Here is a 19,576-nt window from a genome sequence, read left to right as displayed (position 1 = left end):
AGCTTTAGGAGGTAAGGCACAGTAGATTAAATCAAGTTAGATCAAGACACATTACTGAAGGAGCTATTGAGATCTCAGCCTCTTCCTGTCTCTTTCTTTGCTCTCTGGCTATTAAGAGGTTAGAATCTTGCACTATGATGGATAACTGATGATGTACTCCATAGCCACAGGCCCAGAAGCATTAAGACCAAGCAGCTCATTGAAACAAGCCGGAAGAAACCTTTCCTCCTTTTCGTTTGTTTAGTTTTTGACAAGGGCTACCCTTGAGCTCTCATCTTCCTGACTCTGTCTCCCAAGTGCTGGGATATAGGCGTGAGCTGTGTGGCCTGGCTGATTATTTGTTGTCACAATACCAGAAAGCTGACTAACACAAGTTAACACTAAAAGAGAACCTTTCGTGCTTTTTTCCCTCCTTGTGATTGATTTGGTGAAGAAACTAGTTGCTGCATAGTTTCTCCATAGTTAAGATATTGCTCGTTGTATCCATGTAGTATAAGTTTAATTTATTGAGTCTAGAACTTTCATCAGATTCAGAGTCTACTCTACTATTTCATCAGATTCTACTCTAGCAAGAAAAAGAGTAAACAGACATCTAGCATTCACACTTTGCCTGGTCTATTTTTTTTCCTTCTAATGCCTTTATCTGTTTATACTTTAGGAAAGGTTATCCCCCCTTCATTTTTTTTAAAGTACCTATTCATAGGTCTTCATTAAAATGTTCAAATTTAGAACAGCAAAGTTAACAGAACAATCTGTGCCTTTGGAACCACCAATCCATAGGAAGTAAACTCTAGTGCCTATGTTAACAATCATATTTCGGTTCAGCTTTTAGAAAGGCATTATTCTTTATTGTTGTTAGTATAACTTGATCAGTGAATTTTTACAAGGCAGATTTTATTTTCCTTTGTAAAGTGAGGTACTGGTGTAAAAATTCACGACTCGGTGCCTAGCAGAGCGCTGGCTATTTGGTGATCATTTGAATCACATAAAGTTGCTGTTATTGGTAGATCAAAAATTGATGAGTTGCGGTGTGGTTCAAGTGATAGGAGCACCTGGCTGACAAGCATGAGGCTCTGGCCCGAAATCCCAGTACCACAAGAAAATAATAATAATCTCGTTAAATAAGCATGGAAAGTTATCTGTTGAAAACATCTATTTAAAATGAATGCTGACAGGTCACACCCATAATCCTAACCACTCAGGGGACTGAAATCTTGAAGGATCAAGGTTCAAAACTAGCCTGGGGAGAAACGTCTTAAATAACTAGCAAAAAGCTGGGCTAAAAGTATAGAGCACTAGCTGAGCAAGCGAGCCAAATAAGAGCACCAGGCTTGAGTTCAAGCCCTGGTACCCGCATGCAAATAGGATAAAGAAATACATTTAAATAAATAAATAAATCTAAGTGTATAAAATCCAAGTCCAAAATTTTTACTCTGTTTCTAAAAATTATAGAAAAAGCAACGTAGCTGGATGTTGGTGGCTCATGCCTATAATCCTAGTGACACAGGGGACTGAAATCTGAGGATCGTGGTTCAAAGCTAGCCCAAAGTCAGCCCAGGCAGGAAAGTCTGTGATACTCTTACCTCCAATTAAAACACCAAAAAGCCAGATGTGGATTTGTGGCTCAAGTGGTGGCGTGCTAGGCTTGAGCACAAAAGCTCAGATACAGCACTGAGGCCCTGAGTTCAATCCCCCAGGACTGGTGTAAACACACGCATGCATGCGCGCGTGCGCACGCACACACACACACACACACAAAGAAAAGTAATCCATAGTAAGAAAAATATACTTTATACTTTAAACAACAGACAAATACACATTGATCATTTAATGGAAAAAAAATCCTAAAACTGATTAGCCTTTTGTCTTCTTGTTCTTTTGTTTGGAGTAGCAGATTCTTGCAAACCTGCTCAAATTCACACCATGAAGAAATGATATTCTGGTATATTTGATCATTCAGAAAAAAATTGCTAGTTGAGAGATTTAAGAGTGCATGTGGAAAGAACTGAGGATAAACATAAAATGAACAAATATGTTTTCATAAAAAATAACATTGTGGGGCTGGGAATATGGCCTAGTGGCAAGAGTGCTTGCCTCGTATACATGAAGCCCAGGGTTCGATTCCCCAGCACCACATATACAGAAAATGGCCAGAAGTGGCACTGTGGCTCAAGAAGCAGAGTGCTATCCTTGAGCAAAAAGAAGCCAGGGACAGTGCTCAGGCCCTTGAGCAAAAAGAAGCCAGGGACAGTGCTCAGGCCCTGAGTCCAAAGTCCAGGACTGGCCAAAAAACAAAACAAAACATTGTAAGAAAAGAACTAAAACCATAGTATACTGTTTAAGTGTCCAGTGACTAGTCCTTAGATAGCACAATAATTTAATTCTGTTGAATTACCCCACATATTATCTAAAAATTAAGTAAATGTCACATGCCTGTGGTTTCTGCTAACTGGGAAGACTGGAGACTGAAAGGTTGAGATTTGATAGCAGCTTGAGCAGAAAGGTTAACAAGATTCTATCTCGAACATAAGCTGGGCATGGTGGTGCATGTCTGTAATCCCAGCTTCAAAGGAGGAGGAACAAGGATGGACAGGCTAGCCTGAGAGCCTCCCAAAGGAGCCTTCCTTCCCGGCCTGGTCTATTGTTATCCGGCATACACATTGTTCTTGAAAAGCTCCTTCCTGTGGCTTTGAATACCTTTCACTTTCTGAAGGCTCTAGCAATTTTGCCTTGCTGAGACAAAACAAAAACAAAACAAAAAAATAAAACTCCAGCATTGATACCCTGATTCAAATTAAGATTCTCCCATGCTTCACAAAGTCAAAATTTTACATGATGTCACTATTTTGATTAATAAAAGACATCCAGCAGTGAACATGTCTAAAATGGAACCTAGGGTTTTACCACCAATTTGTGACTCGTCTCTACCACAACAAATGGCAGTACCACCTACCAGCTACTAAAGTAAAATCATAAATAATCTGACTGCTTCCTTTCTCCAGACCTGACAATCAGTGTTAAGTGCTGTTGGTTTTACCTCAAGATTAGCTCCTCTTTCTAGGGCTAATGAAAACCCTGAATAAAATCACAATTGTTGAGAAACAATTGGAGTATTCAAAGTCTGTAATTTCCTTTCTAATAAACTAGGTGCCTCTAGTGAGTTCTCCATCTGAAATGCTAATCAGAGATCAAGAAGTAATAACTACTGAGCTGTTAGATGAGTTTATTCAATATTTTCCAAATTAAATAAAGTGTCAGTCAGTCTCTAGTGGCTCACTCCTATAATCCTAGTTACTATGGAGGCTGAGATTTGAAGATGACATTTTGGTTTAAAGCCAGCCTGGGCAGGAAAGTCCATGAGACACATCTCCAGTTAACCACCAAAAAGCTAGAAGTGAAGTTCTCAATGCTCTTAGAATGAAAATGAATTTCTTGTCTAGGTCCAGAAGTGCCAGCCTGCCTTCAGTCTACAAGTCCAGTCTGATCTGACTTTGCTCTTCTCCTTATTTACTCTGCCCAGGCTATAATCTGACATGTATAAGAACATGTCGGGGCTGGGAATGTGGCTTAGCAGGAGAGTGCTTGCCTAGCGTTCATGAAGCCCTGAGTTTGATTCCTCAACACCACATAAACAGAAAAAGCCAGAAGTGGTGTTGTGGCTCAAGTGGTAGAGTGCTAGCCTTGAGCAAAAAGAAGCCAAGGACAGTGCTCAGGCCCTGAGTTCAAGCCCCAGGACTGGCAAAGAAGAAAGAAAAAGAAACATATCAGAAGCTGAGGAGTAGTGGTTTATGCGTGCCTTGTAATTTTCTTCCTAGGAGGCTGAAATCTGAGGATCACAGTTTGAAGCCAGCATGAGCAAACATACCGTGAGACTTTATCTCCAATTAGCCAGCAAAAACCTGAAAGTAGATCTGTGGCTAAAATGGTAGAGTACAAGCCTTGAGCAGGAAAAAGCCAAGCCAGAGCACAAGTCTCTGGGTTCAGTACACCCACCCACCAACACACACACACACACACACACACATACACACATTCCTTGCATCAAAAAATACTTTTTCTTGCTCTTTGAATGGATGGCTTTATCTCTTCCTTCCAGTCTCAGTTCCAAACCAAAACTAAAGAAATCCTAAGAGGAAGGGGTTGGGGGGGAAGGAATGTGGGAGAGAAATGAGGAAGGAGGTAACAAGTATGACAAGACATATACTCACTACCTTACCTATGTCACTGTAACACCTCTGTATATCACAGTAAAACAAAAATTAAAAAAAGAAGTCCTAGGGGCTGGGAATATGGCCTAGTGGCAGGAGTGCTTGCCTCCTACACATGAAGCTCTGGGTTCGATCCCCCAGCACCACATATATGGAAAACGGCCAGAAGGGGCGCTGTGGCTCAGGAGGCAGAGTGCTAGCCTTGAGCGGGAAGAAGCCAGGGACAGTGCTCAGGTCCTGAGTTCAAGCCACAGGACTGGCCAAAAAAAAAAAAAAAGTTCTAAGGGAGGTCTTTGTTAACCTAAACCACTTTAAGTTAGGTTCTCTTCCTTCACTACCACTCTATGTCACATTATTGTGCTTATTAATACTTTTACCATATTTATAATCTAGTTTGTTTATATGCATATAAACATATCTGTTTGTTACAAGAAAGTAACTCAAAGGAATAAAGATAGATGAGGGTATGTGACATTCATTTTGTATTCCATTTTGTCCAAGTTAGAATATAACAAATTCTTTGAAAAACTAGTGAACAGAATTCAAACTTTTATAATATTGCTGCTTAAACAAAGGGCTCTAGGAGTTGATCATTAGAATAATTTTTATTTTCTGTTATTTTTTTGGTCGAGACAGTGTCTTGTTATGTGGCCGGGTAGACTCTGTAATTTACAGTCCTCCTGCTTCACCCTCCTGTGTTGGATTAAGAACTATGCCACAGTTGGCGCTGGTGGCTCACACCCGTAGTTCTAGCTACTCAGGAGGCTGAGATCTGAGCATCGCAGTTCAAAGCTAGCCGTGAGACTCTTATCTCCAATCAACTACTGAAAAACCAGAAGTGGCGCTGTGGCTCAAGTGGTAGACCACTAGCTTTGAGCACAAAGAGGCTCAGGAAAGTGCCAGGCCCTGAGTTCAAGCCCCACAACCAATCAAAAAACAAAACAAAAAACAGTACACATGCATTGACAAGTCAAGTTGAAACTATCTATTTAAAGGTAATAATTTTTTTAATGTGCTATCGTATTCAGCTAAGAATAACTTTTGTTTTTCGTGCGTGCGCGTGCGCACGCGCGTGTGTGTGTGTGTGTGTGTGTGTGTGTGTGTGTGATGGTCCTGGGGCTTGAATTCATGAACTGGATGCTATCTCAGCTTTTTTTGCTCAAGGCTAGCGCTCTACCACCACTTGAGTCACAGAGGTGCCAGGCTTAAGAATAACTTCTTAAAATTGAAGCTTTAGTGAATTCAACAAATACAAAGTGAAATTTTAGGAAGACAGTGATATGAATACGGCTTGGTAAAGGAGAAATTAGAATTTAAATATCTAATAGAACACAAACTCTCTGATTCTAAAATTTTCAATATTTTCAGTCTGCTGAATAAGCTTAAGTGACAGTCTTTGATTGAAAACCTAGTTAAGTTTTATCAGCTGTTAATTCTAGGCAACATTCCTAGTGGTGTGATAAAGAGGTACTCAGCAGCTATGTTTGCAGCCTCTCCTCTGCCAATCTTTTTCCTGATTCAGTGTAATAGGATACATGAACATTACAGTTGAATCCAAAGGACTGCCTGGCCAGATGAGGCAGTCGACGGGAAACTGAGTGCCCCTTTAGAGGATGTCTCTGGACAGACCTTTAAAACGGAAAGGTCTCTAACAGATTACTTAATAAAAGTCTATTTCATTTTAGTGTTTTTGAGACAAGATCATGCTCTACAGCCCAGTCTGTCCTAAAATAAGAGATTGCCTCTGCCTCTTGAGCATGGAATCATGAGGCCGGGCACCACACCCCGCCCCAAAGCCCTCCTTTTAAAGGGGGGGCAAAAGTCTTTGACATGTTCCTTGGTGAATTCTTCCCAGTCACAATTTCCTAACCTGGTAATACAGAGCTCACTTCTGGAAGACCTTTACAGAATCCTACACTGCGTGGAGACGGTGTTTTATCAAGACCTGGCACATAGGATTTTCAGCCTATAAATTTGTTGTTTTCATGACACTAAGAAGAAATCCTTTTCTTTCCTGCTTTCCTGGTATCTTTTTAGCCCGTAAGCCTTCTCAAATGATTCCTGTGACCCTCCTTATTTCTGAGCTACCACAAGATTCCTAAATAATTATCTTTAGTGGGTATATGTGTACCATGAGTGGGGCTTGCACTCCGGGCCCGGGGCCAGCCGGAGCGCTCCAGCTCAACACTAGCGCTCTATCACGGGGGCCACAGCGCCACGTCTGGTTTTTCTGGTGGTTAACTGGAGATAAAGAGCAGCAAGGCCTTTCCTGCCCGGGCTGGCTTGGCACCTTGACCCTCGGATCTCAGCCTCCTGAGTAGCTAGGGTGATCGGGGCGAGCGCCCAGCGCCTGGCTTATTTTTTTCTAATTTTAAGACCATTTCCAGGCCATCTTTATATGGCCCAGTGGTAGAGTGCTCACCTCTTACACAGGAAGCCCTGGGTTCGATTCCGCAGCACCACGTACAGGGAAAAGGTCAGAGGTGGCGCTGTGTGTGGCTCAGGTGGCAGAGTGCTGGTCTGGAGCATAAAGGAAGCCAGGGACAGCGCTCAGGCCCCGAGTTCAAGGCCCAGGAGTGGCACAACACACCCAAGGCCGGGTGTGCCCTCCGTCACCCTGCCTGGCCCTCATCTCCCATGGGAAGGCTGGCGCCGGCGCCGGCGGCGGGTTCCGGCGGGTCCGGCATCTCGTTTGGAGGAAGGGTCTGGCTCCGGCAGCGCAGTCCGGCCTCGCCCTCGCCTCCGACCCAAGCGCCGAGGTGGGCGTCTCCAGGTCACATCCACGCCTTCCATCCAGGGCGGTCCCGGGCCTCGAACTCGGGGCCTCGAGCCGCCGCGGCACGGGGCGGGGCTGTGTGGTGGTTGATGGGGGCGGGAGGGAGGGGGGCGTCTGGGGCTGCTCGGGCCTCACCCCCCCTCCCCACCCCAGCAGGTAGGGGGGCAGACGTGAGCCTCCCCCAGCGCCCAGCTAGACCTACCCGGTGCCCGCTGCGTCCCGGGTCCCCGCGTGGAGGGCAGGGGGGCTTGCGGCTTCCAGAACGTTCTGGGAGCCGTCCTCAGCATGGACCCCGCACACGAGGCCCTCCCGCCCCAGAGGTAAGGGGTCACCGGAAGGCGCGGCCCTCCCGCCCCAGAGGTAAGGGGTCACCGGAAGGAGAGGCCCTCCCGCTCCAGGGGGGTGGGGGTGACCGGAAGGAGAGGCCCTCCCGCCCCAGAGGTAAGGGGTCACCGGAAGGAGAGGCCCTCCCGCCCCAGAGGTGAGGGGTGACCGGAAGGAGAGGCCCTCCCGCCCCAGAGGTAAGGGGTGACCGGAAGGAGAGGCCCTCCCGCTCCAGAGGTAAGGGGTCACCGGAAGGCGCGGCCCTCCCGCCCCAGAGGTAAGGGGTGACCGGAAGGAGAGGCCCTCCCGCCCCAGAGGTGAGGGGTGACCGGAAGGAGAGGCCCTCCCGCCCCAGAGGTGAGGGGTGACCGGAAGGAGAGGCCCTCCCGCCCCAGAGGTAAGGGGTCACCGGAAGGCGCGGCCCTCCCGCCCCAGAGGTAAGGGGTGACCGGAAGGAGAGGCCCTCCCGCCCCAGAGGTGAGGGGTGACCGAAAGGCGCGGCCCTCCCGCCCCAGAGGTAAGGGGTGACCGGAAGGCGCGGCCCTCCCGCCCCAGAGGTAAGGGGTGACCGGAAGGAGAGGCCCTCCCGCCCCAGAGGTAAGGGGTGACCGGAAGGCGCGGCCCTCCCGCTCCAGAGGTGAGGGGTCACCGGAAGGAGAGGCCCTCCCGCCCCAGAGGTAAGGGGTCACCGGAAGGCGCGGCCCTCCCGCCCCAGAGGTAAGGGGTCACCGGAAGGCGCGGCCCTCCCGCCCCAGAGGTGAGGGGTGACCGGAAGGCGCGGCCCTCCCGCCCCAGAGGTAAGGGGTGACCGGAAGGAGAGGCCCTCCCGCCCCAGAGGTAAGGGGTGACCGGAAGGCGCGGCCCTCCCGCCCCAGAGGTGAGGGGTGACCGGAAGGCGCGGCCCTCCCGCCCCAGAGGTAAGGGGTGACCGGAAGGCGCGGCCCTCCCGCCCCAGAGGTGAGGGGTGACCGGAAGGCGCGGCCCTCCCGCCCCAGAGGTAAGGGGGGTGACCGGAAGGCGCGGCCCTCCCGCCCCAGAGGTAAGGGGTGACCGGAAGGAGAGGCCCTCCCGCCCCAGAGGTAAGGGGTGACCGGAAGGCGCGGCCCTCCCGCTCCAGAGGTGAGGGGTCACCGGAAGGAGAGGCCCTCCCGCCCCAGAGGTAAGGGGTGACCGGAAGGCGCGGCCCTCCCGCTCCAGAGGTGAGGGGGGGTGACCGGAAGGCGCGGCCCTCCCGCCCCAGGGGGGTGGGGGTGACCGGAAGGAGAGGCCCTCCCGCCCCAGAGGTAAGGGGTGACCGGAAGGAGAGGCCCTCCCGCCCCAGAGGTAAGGGGTCACCGGAAGGCGCGGCCCTCCCGCCCCAGAGGTGAGGGGTGACCGGAAGGAGAGGCCCTCCCGCCCCAGAGGTGAGGGGTGACCGGAAGGAGAGGCCCTCCCGCCCCAGAGGTGAGGGGTGACCGGAAGGAGAGGCCCTCCCGCCCCAGAGGTGAGGGGTGACCGGAAGGCGCGGCCCTCCCGCTCCAGAGGTGAGGGGTGACCGGAAGGCGCGGCCCTCCCGCCCGAGGGGGGTGGGGGTGACCGGAAGGCGCGGCCCTCCCGCTCCAGGGGGGTGGGGGTGACCGGAAGGAGAGGCCCTCCCGCCCCAGGGGGGTGCGGGTGACCGGAAGGCGCGGCCCTCCCGCCCCAGGGGGGTGGGGGTGACCGGAAGGCGCGGCCCTCCCGCCCCAGAGGTAAGGGGTCACCGGAAGGCGCGGCCCTCCCGCTCCAGGGGGGTGGGGGTGACCGGAAGGCGCGGCCCTCCCGCCCCAGGGGGGTGCGGGTGACCGGAAGGCGCGGCCGACCTCAGCCGGCGGGGGCGGGGCGGTGAGCGCCGCTCTCGCGAGAGCTGGCGCGGCGGGCCCCGCGGCGCGCGGGTGGGGCGGACGCGGCGCGGCGGGCCGGTTCTCCCAGGAGCTGACGGGGCGGGCGGGCGGCCCTGCCCCGCCTCCCTCTTCCTTCCTTCCCTCCCCCTCGTCCCAGAGCGAGCCGGGCCCGCGCGCTTCCCGCTTCCGCCCCCCGCGCCGGCCGCAGGGACTCGCCGAGCCCCCCGCCCGCCCGCCCGCCGTCGAGGTCGCCGAGCCCCCTGCTCGTCCCCGGCCGCCTCCTCCTCCTCCTCCTCCGCCCCCCCTCGGCGGCGGCCCGGCCCCGCGCGTCCTCCGCCGCGTCCCCGAGGCCGCGCCCCGCGCGCCCCGCGCCGCGGCCGACATGAGCTTCTTGTTGTAAGTAGCCGGGCCCTGCGCGCCCCAGCTTCGCTCCGCCGCCCCCTGCCCCCTGCCCCCCTCCCCGGACCCCTCCGGCCCGGCCCCGTCCGCACCCTCCCCCGCAGACCCCGAGCCCAGGGCCCCCTCCCCGGACGAGCGCCGTGGGTCTTGGGGCGGGGAGGGACCGATGGCCGGGGGCGCCGGGGAGAGCCGGGTGGTCCGGTCGCTGGGGGGTGGGGGGGTGCAGCCCCGCGAGGAGCCCGCCCCGCCCCGCCCGCCCCCGGGCCCCCGCGCCCCCGGGCCGCCTCCCGGGACGGGGCCGGGGGCAGGCGCCGCGGGTGGGTCGGGCCCCGCCGGCGCGCGTGTGTGTGCGCACGTCGTTGGTCCGCGGGCGGCCGTGTTCACGGAGCCGTGGTGTCGGCCCGAGGGGCGCGGGGCGGGGAGCGGGACGGAGGAGGGGGGGCCGGGAAGCTCGGCCCGGCCGCCCCCCGACGGAGGCTGCACCCCGCGGCCTCCCTCCCTCCCGGAGGCCTCCGGGTGACTCACCCACGTGCGCGGCGGGGTCTGGAACCGCACCGCACGCGCCGAGCGCTTTGTTGTTGTTGTTCACATTGTCCTTCCCCCCCCCCACCTCCCCCCATGTTCCCCTGGCGTTGGTATCCGAAGGCCCTCGCGGCGGCCCGCTCCCGCCCGTGCACTCGGGAGCGCCCGAGGGGGGCCGCTGGCCTGGAAGGCTCCCCTTGGCCGCGCGCACCCGAGCCGCCCGTTCCCATCCCCAGCCCGCTGCTGTCGTCAGCCTGCCTGACAGGTCCGAGTCTGTGAGGCCTTTTCCCCGGGGTTGTAAGTTTGTCCTAGTCAGGTAGTGCTGTTGAGCGGGAGAACTAGCTGACTTCCTAAGAGCTTCCGATTCCTGTTTCTACTCAACACGTCCAGGCTTCCCAAAGCTGCTCGTTTGGAGTATAGTCTTATTTTGCTTATGTTTTTATTCTCAAGAATTTGAAAGCCGTTCAAAATAGCAATGGTACTGGTAATGGGCTGTGTCTTTGGAACATCAGCTAAATTGGGCTGCAGCAGGGAAAGAGCCATATTTGGCTGAAACGAGGGAATGGAGAAGGTCCTAGTGCTATTTTCTGAATATCACTGCAATGGTGTCCTATTTTTATGTGGTCCAGTGCGTAATAGATCCAGAAATGCGATGGGTTAGTTCATCTTTCCTGAAAGATATTAGGTGCATGTGGGAATCTTGCTGTCACTAATGCATATAGCAGTGTACACAGTTTGCAGCACTTTGGGCACACTCACTTTTTCAGTCAGATCACAAGAGGCAGTGAATATATTCTCAACATATTTAGCTTACATGCTTGGCAATCATAAAAAGTTCAAGCCAGGCGCTGGTGGCTCATGCCTGTAAGACTACTCAGGAGATTGCTGAGTATTGCAGTTCAAAGCCAGCCCAGGCAAGAAAGTCCATGAGACTTCCTTTTCCTCCCTCCCTCCCTCTGCCCTAGTTCCTGGGGCTTGAACTCTGGGCCTGGGTGTGAGCTTTTTGTGCTCAAGGCTAGTGCTCTACCACAGCTCCACTTGCGACATTTCCAGGCAGTTTAGTGGAAATGAGTGAGTCTCTTGGACTTTACTGCCCTGGCTGGTTTTGAACCATGATTTTCAGATTGCAGCCCCCTGAGTAGCTAAGATTATGGGCGCCCGCCAGCACCTGGCCATGAGACTCTTCAATAAATTACCAAAAAACCCCCCAAAACAGCTGAAAGTGGAGCTGTGGCTCAAGTGGTAGAGCACTAGTCTTGAGCAAAAGAAGCTCAGGGACAATACCCAGGCCCTGAGTTCAAGCTCCAGTACTGGCCAAAAATAAAGTTACTCCATCACTTTTAGTTTTTATGTTTGTTCAGGTAGTTTCAAATCCAAAGAGAAAGCCAGGGCCAGTGGCTTATGCCTGTAATGCTACTGGGGAAGCTGAGATCCGAGGATCGCGGTTCAAAGCCAGCTGGGCAGAAAGCCCGAAGTAGAGGTAGAGCTCAAGTGGTAGAGTCCTAGCTGAAGAAAAAAAGCTAAGGGACAGTGCCCTGGCCCTGACTTCAAGCTTCAGTACTGGTTTAAAAAAATCCAAAATGAAGACCACGTAAACATGGTTATTAGCAGAAGTAAAAGAACAAGAGTTTTGCTTTTTTTCATCTACTTATTCGATAATAGTTTCCTTAACATTTCGGTACCTACATGTGAGTAGAGATAGAGTCAAAGCTTACAAGTGCAAATATTTTCCTCCAGTTCTTGGAACCTTCCTAGGAAAGCGACTGCACATGGATAGAGCAGAGGAAATAGGGCAATGAGAGATAGGGTTGTGGAGGTGATGAGTCATGACTCCTGAGGCTGTAAGATAGAAGGAAAGAATTATTGATTTAAAAAAAAAAAACCACCTTGTACTATGCCTGGCACTGCTGCAGATATAAAGTGTCAGTATGACAAGACAGGCAAAGTCTGCTTTAGTGGAGCTTATGTTCTGGTAACTACCCATAAATATTAAACATCAGTAAATTGTGTAGTATGGAAGAAGGTATAAATGCCATGGAACAAAGGAGAGCAGGGGAAGAAGAGGTTTTTGGGTAGGGAGTTGAAGCTTAGGAAAATCCTCAAGGGTGGGAGATCATCTTCGGGAGTGATATCGCTGTGTAGCTTTTGTACAAATGTCCTGGATAAATTTGCACTGCATATGTAGGTCGCCTGGAACAATGCTTTGGTTGTTCTGCACATTGGTCTCTGTGTGTCTTCAGAATAAGCTAACCTCTGAAATGGTGTCTATGGAAACTTCACAGGAACCTAATTAAACTTTGTAGACTCTTTAAACACATCCTGGACATCTGCTGTGTGTCAGGCACTGTACAAGGAATGGGACAGTAGGCAGTGTATGAACTAATCTGTAATAGATGCCATATAGTCATGGTGGCCCAAGGTGTAGGGAACAATTTTGCAGGAAGGTTTTGTGTAACATGAACAAGATTTCTCAATGAGAGAAAGGGAAAATGAAAGATTTCAGCCAGAGGAAATGTCATTGATTAATAAAATTGCCTGTGAATTATCCATTTTCTTAGCATAAAATTTTTGGGGCAAGTAGATGGGGTCTATCAGTAACATCCTATTTCCTTCTTTTTGCTAAAAAGGCAAAATCAACTTCATATTTCCAACCTAATCTTTGTCCTGTGTACGACTTGAACTCAGGTATTTTCCTTTCCTGTCATTTCATGTATGTAAAATGCAGGGACATTTAACTTAAGTTGAACTTTTAGTAATCATTTCTAAGTGTAACACTTTCTAAGTGTATTGAATATTCCCTTTGTTTCTAGCATTTTAAAATTGTCTTTTGTAGCTGATGGAATTTCAGACAATTGACTTGGAAATGGCTACTATGAAATTTCCTAGTGTAAGATTACTTAGTTGGAAGAGAGTTAGAACAAATACAGTTAAACTTTTTTTTGTGTGTGTTGGTCCTGGGACTTGAACTCCGGACCTGGGTGCTGTCATTGAGCTTTTTTTTTTTGCTCAAGGCTGGTGCTCTGCCACTTAAATTACACTTCCACTTTCGGCTTCTTGGTGGATATAGAGAAGTGTCTCATGGACTTTTTGGCCTGTGATCCTCAGATCTCAGCCTCCTGAGTAGGGAGATGACCGAAGTGAGCCACTGGTGCCTGGCTTACGGTTCACTTTCAATGGAGGTCTATAGAAAGGTGACATGGGTGTGAGTTAACTGTGAGGCAGGTCTATTTCTGTATAGGAAGAAACAAAGATGGGCTGAAAGAAGAGCGGAAGGAAATATTTATGGAGCACTGTGCTAGGTTACTTCCATATGTGCTTCATAACAATAGCAGCTTAGGAAAGAAGATACAGGATTTTAGCTGCATTTGTGTGTCCTTGTCTCACTCTCTTATCTTCCCTACCTCCCAACCCTTCCCTAACCCGTCCCAGCTTGTTTTACAGATAAGTTAATTGGTTTTAGTTAATAGATAATAAAATAATATCTTGCTGAACATTACTGTGTGCTAGTCAACAAGTATCAGGAATCTCATAGACGTGGAAATTGGCACTGAGAAGTTACATAATTTGCTCAGAATTTTGTAGCTAGTAAGTAGTATAGCTAATTTGAATATTGGAAGTCTAAACTCAGAGATCCTGTTTTATCCTTATCTAAACTTGATAATGTGCATATACATGTATATATACATACATATGCTTGATATGTATATATATTTAAGTAGTCCTTAGTTTATATTTCCCCCCCTGAGTGTGCATAATCTGCACATGTATTTTTTATTTACATTAGTTAGACAGGAAGTATTTCATTGTTGCCTTTCAAAAACATATGCTTACAACATACTCAAATCAATCTCATTCCTACTGTCATTCTCCTTGCTCTCTCCCCTCTTCCCCAAACAATTTCAAAAGGTTTCATTGTTTTAAATGATCTATTTCAACCATATTTAACCTCCTTTATTTTTGTTAGCTCATCCCCCCTCCCTATTACCTACCCAAGACAGAGTTAGTTTTTCTTTTTTTGTGAATCGAGTTCCCTACCATTTGAACTATCTGACTTTTTGGTGGTTAGCTGGAGATAAGAGTCTCTCAGACCTTTCCTGTCCAAGTTGGCTTTGAGCTATGATACTCAGATCGCAGTCTCCTGATAGTATTTTAGGCGTGAGCCACCAGTACCCGGCTCAGAGTCCATTTTTCTGTCTTCACCCCCATTCCCTTTTTGACCAACAACTTTCATTGAAGATGTGTGTGTGTCTGTGTGTCTATCTGTGTGTCTGTGTGGGCAGGGGCTTGAATTCAGGGCCCGGATGCTCTCCTGGAGCTCTTTCGCTCAAGGCTAGCACTTTTAACTACTTTGAGCTACAGCTCTACTTGTGGTTTTGGAGTTTCACGGACTTTCCTTGTCCTGCCCAGGCTGCTCATCTCTCAGCTTCTTGAGTAGCTAGGATTACAGGTGTGAGCCACTTGGGCCTGGCTTTTCATTTAAGTTCTTTATGCTGTTTACATATATACTAGCACACTGTATTACACATTATTTGCTCTCTAGCTTTGATTTTTCTTTGTCTCCCTTCCTCTTGTCCTAGGTAGTCTCTTAGTTTGACTATGTTCTGTGTTTATTTACATAATTATGTGTATGGATACATACACATATATACATATATGTACTTGTTCTTGAATATAACTTACACAGATAAGTAAAAACACGATGTTTTTGTTTTTTGAGCTTGTCTCACACAATATAATGTTCTCCAATTGTATCAGTTTTCATGCAAATGAAATTATTTGATTTCTCTATGGCTGTGCAACATTCTGTTATAATGTGTATATATGTATGTATGTGTATAGTGTGTGTGTGCGTGTGTGTGCGCGCATGTGCGTAAAGCCATTGTGCCCAGCTTTTTTATTGGTTAAGTTAGGATCTTGTAAACTTTTTTTTTTTAATTTAATTTTATTGTCAAGGTGATGTTACAGTTACATACATAAGGTAATGAGTATATTTCTTGTCCAACCTTGTTAACCTCTTTCCCTCATTTTCCTCCTAATTTCCCTCCCCCAACTATCCTCCTTCCAAGTTGTAAAGTTCATTTCCAAAATATTGTCTTGTGAGTATCGCTATTGTATTGGTTTACCTTTTGTCCTTTGTCTCACCATTTTGGTGTACTTCTTCCCTTCCCCAAATCAGATAAATGTATGTACAAGACACAGGGTACCAAAATCAAATATCCCTCAAATTGTGATCCTTCTGATGTCAGCCTCCCAAGTGCTAGGATTACAGGTGTGAGCTACTGTATCTGGCTAGTGGAAAAGTTTTTAAAATTCTATTTTCATTTTAGTTTTGTATTATATTAGCTTGTGTTAAGGTTGCTGCAGGTGGGGAGGGAGAAGGGAAGAGAGAGAAGAGAGAATCTGGACAATGTGTGTGTGTGAGAGAGAGAGTGTGTGTGTGTGTGTGATTTCCCACAATCCCTTTCTGTGTTTTTTCAAAATACAATTTATTATTAAGGAGTTGCACAGAAGGGTTACAATTCTATAAGACAGGTAACGAGTACAGTTCTTCTTGGACAATGTCACTCCTTCTCTTTCCCTTAGTTTTTCCTTCCTGTCCCTGCCCACAATTTGTATAGTGCCTTTTTTACATAGTGTATATTGAGTGCCATGAAGGCATTAGTTCCAAAATTTCTTTTGAGAGACTGTTCCCTCAGTGATATAAGAGCCTCACTCTAGGTTCCACCTACCAAAGCTTTTGACCACCTCTCAATAACACTATCCTGAGGAACAGTCCTCTAATAAACATAGTACCCATGTTCAAAAATTTTTTTTGAGGGCTGGTGATATGGCCTAGTGGCAAGAGTGCTTGCCTCCTATACATGAAGCCCTGGGTTCAATTCCCCAGCACCACGTATACAAGAAACGGCCAGAAGTGGCGCTGTGGCTCAAGTGGCAGAGTGCTAGCCTTGAGCAAAAAAAAAAAAAGAAGCCAGGGACAGTGCCCAGGCCCTGAGTCCAAGCCCCAGGACTGGCAAAAAAAAAAAAATTTTTTTTTTGAAAAAATTTCCAACCATCAAAAACTTGTGAATAGCACAAAGAACTTCCATATTTTCAAAAAAGATAGTTTTAAATATGTCATACTCCATTATATGCCTGCAGTATATCCCTCTCCCCTATGAGGGACAGGGACTTTTGCCTTCATGTTAAGCAAGTGCTCTACCAGTGATCTGTAGACTGGCCCTTCAGCATTCAAATAAAAATCATTCTTTCCTTTTACAACATTTATGCTTTGGAGGATTACAGGCCCATTATTTTGTACACTGTCCCTCAGTTTGGGTTTGCCTGATGTTTTCTTATACATTGGATGTATATTTGAATGAGGATTATCACAGAAGTGAAGCATGTTTTCTTTACTGCATTTATTCAGTTGCACATAGTGTGTGTCCATTGTTTATGTTAACTTTGATGTTTTAATTAAAGTGTTTGTCAGGATTTTCCACTGTTGCTTTATCTTTTTTCTCTCTTTAAGATTTTGTGAGGGAATAGTTTGATGGTATGTATCTATTCCATTCCTCATTGTTTTTCACTCACTGAACAAAACAGGCTTCTTGTCTTGTTACTGCTATGATAGTTGTCAGAGTTTTTGTTTTGTCATCACTTTGAAATTGAGCTCTGTTTTTTTTAAAACTTTTTTCAAGTGGAAACAATTGTAAGATGTTGGTACTGTGTAGATGTGTATGTATACTAGGTATATATACATATACATATAGTGACAACTATATTTGCTAAAGATATCTTTGTCTTTGCTACGTAAAATCTTTTATGTAAGAAAAAAGGTTACGGTCTGGGAATGTGCCCTGGTGGTAGAGTGCTTGCCTAGCATGGATGAAGCCCTGGATTCAATTCCTCAGCACTGCATATACAGAAAAAGCCGGAAGTAGTATTGTGGCTCAAGTAGTAGAGTGCTAGCCTTGAGGACAGGGACAGTGCTCAGACCCTAAGTTCAAGCCCCAGGACTTGTTGGGGTTTGGACATCCCCTTTCTCCCCCCCACGGGGAGAATGGTAACCACAAACTCTATGAAAGAGCACTCAGCCTGGCCCTCCGCCAGCGGAAGGCCAAAGGCGTGCTCACATGGGCAAGCGCTAAGTTGAGGAAGGGTTGCTGAGGCCTCCCCTCCCCCCAGTCCCCCCACATGTTACCAAGGGCGGAGGCGAAAAGGAAGGCATCAGGGACACGCTGCGGTGGTGGGAAGCATCTCAAAGACTTTAATATGGAAGGGCACTTATATAGAAGTAATGGCGGGAAAGAAAGGGGGCTGGCCAAAGGGCCAGTCATAGGCTAGGGGTCACGTTCATCAAGTGACATCACGAAACTTCCCTTTGTGGGCGGGACAACCCCATCATGTTCACCTCCCAAGGGGTGGAGGCCAGAAGGGGGGAGGGACTTCCATTGTCCCAAGGCTGGTGGAAGGGCAGCCTTTCCCAGGCCATAATAATCCCCAACAAGGACTGGCAAAAAAAACAAAGGATTAAAAAAAGAAAAAGAAAAAAGGTAATTCCTCAGGTGACTGAAAGCACCCCCAGACTAAGGAGATCAATATTTGTACACACCTGAAATGCTCAAAAAGTTTGCCTTATACTGTACTGTTACAGTGTATAACATCGCAGCATGACCAAGGAGCATGTTGGAAATGCAAGATTTCAGGTACTGATCCTTGGATTATAGTGTATTTTATGAAGATCCTCAGGTGCTTTATAAGTACCTTCCAAGTTTGAGAAGTTTTATAGTAAGTGGGAGTTACCTTCCTATATGCTAACTTAAATTATAAATATGGTAAAGAAGAAAAATGGATGAGTTTCAATATAAAACTACTATTTATTCAATGTAAAACTACTGGACTGGGTTTCAACATGGTCCCTATTGTCATAACATTTAAATATTTATAATTTTCCCTGTAAATTTTTTTTGGGGGGGGGGGGCCAGTCCTGAGCCTAGGACTCAGGGCCTGAGCACTGTCCCTGGCTTCTTTTTGCTCAAGGCTAGCACTCTGCCACTTGAGCCATCAGCGCCACTTCTGACCTTTCCTATATATGTGGTGCTGAGGAATTGAACCTAGGGCTTCATGTATACGAGGCAAGCACTCTTGCCATAGGCCATATTCCTAGTCCCCTCCTGTAAATCTTATGAGAGTTTACCACTTTATTTCCCAGAATGTCGGTACATTTCTTGGGAAATGTGTTTTCCATTTCCATTTATATATATATTAATTAACCGAGGCTTGTCATGGAGAGAGCAGTGGCCTGTAATTGAGGAGATTTGTTTTCACATTCTTTAGTTTGCCATGTGATCTCAGGCAGATGATGTAATTTCTTACGACTGTGTTTTCTCTGTCTACTGTAGGAGAAATTCTTACTCTGTTGAGTTTTAAGAATTAAATGGCAGGGCTGGGAATATGGCCTAGTGGCAAGAGTGCTTGCCTCGTATACATGAAGCCCTGAGTTCGATTCCCCAGCACCACATATATAGAAAATGGCCAGAAGTGGCGCTGTGGCTCAAGTGGCAGAGTGCTAGCCTTGAGCAAAAAGAAGCCAGGGACAGTGCTCAGGCCCTGAGTTCAAGGCCCAGGACTGGCAAAAAAAAAAAAAGAATTAAATGGCAATATATATGGAAGCTTCTCATAAAACAAGAAGAGTCCTATAAAAACACTGTCATTAAGCTTGCTTATGAAATGCCAAAGCCCAGTACATGAACTGGTTCTGCATTCCATATTTGTTTACTTATAAATACATGACATTGTTGTCTAACACTTGAAACATTGGATGCTCAGTGTGTAAAACAAGGTGCCTAGGAACTGATCACTAGGGAGGAAAATAAGACTTCATCTGGCCGCTGGTGCTTTACACCTGTAATCCTAGCTAATTTGGAGGCCTTCTCTGGACATGTGGAGGCTACCTCCCTTCTGTCTGTCTCCCTTACCTCCCTTCCTTCCTTGTTTTCTTCTTGACAAGGTCTTACTATATCGCCTATGCTGGCCTATAATTCCATCCTCTTGCCTCAAAACTTCTCAGTACTGGGATAATAGACACTTGCCACCATGCCTAGTTGCAGCCTTTTTTTCCCTCTAAAATGTTATTTGAGAAGATGTATGGTGAGTGCAATTGATATGAATAAGATCAAACTTCCAGATAAACGTGTGTGCTGTATGCACACATATGTGCATATGCCCATGCATGTGCCAGTTCTGGGATTGAAATCAGGGCCTAAGCACTGTCCCTGACCTTTTTTTTTTGCTCACTGCTAACACTTGAGCCACAGCTCCAATTCTGCTCTTTGCAGGTTAATTGGCAATAAGGTATTTTGGACTTGTTTGCCCTAGCTAGCTTTGAACCTCATCGGATCTCAGCTTCCTAAGAAGGTAGAATAAGATGGGCCACTGGCTTCCACCCTAAAACAACCTCCTTTTTTTTTCTTTGCCAGTCCTGGAGCTTGAAGTCGGGGCCTGAG

The 19,576-nt window shown here is 47.9% G+C and overlaps 1 protein-coding gene across 1 annotated transcript in view; it reads left to right on the top strand.

Annotated features, from left to right (window-relative positions):
* The first annotated feature begins 9,459 nt into the window (after positions 1–9,459).
* The window catches only part of Mob1b (MOB kinase activator 1B), a 30,233-nt gene continuing 20,116 nt past the window's right edge, over positions 9,460–19,576 (top strand). Inside the window, exon 1 of the mRNA XM_048364024.1 lies at positions 9,460–9,563. Coding sequence (XP_048219981.1) covers positions 9,550–9,563 — 14 coding nt within the window. The 5' untranslated portion in view covers positions 9,460–9,549. The remainder of the gene's footprint in view (positions 9,564–19,576) is intronic.

The sequence above is a fragment of the Perognathus longimembris genome, chromosome 16 (assembly GCF_023159225.1).
Source record: "Perognathus longimembris pacificus isolate PPM17 chromosome 16, ASM2315922v1, whole genome shotgun sequence".
In the NCBI taxonomy this organism is placed as follows: Eukaryota; Metazoa; Chordata; class Mammalia; order Rodentia; family Heteromyidae; genus Perognathus; species Perognathus longimembris.
This window is presented reverse-complemented; position numbering and strand designations above follow the sequence as displayed.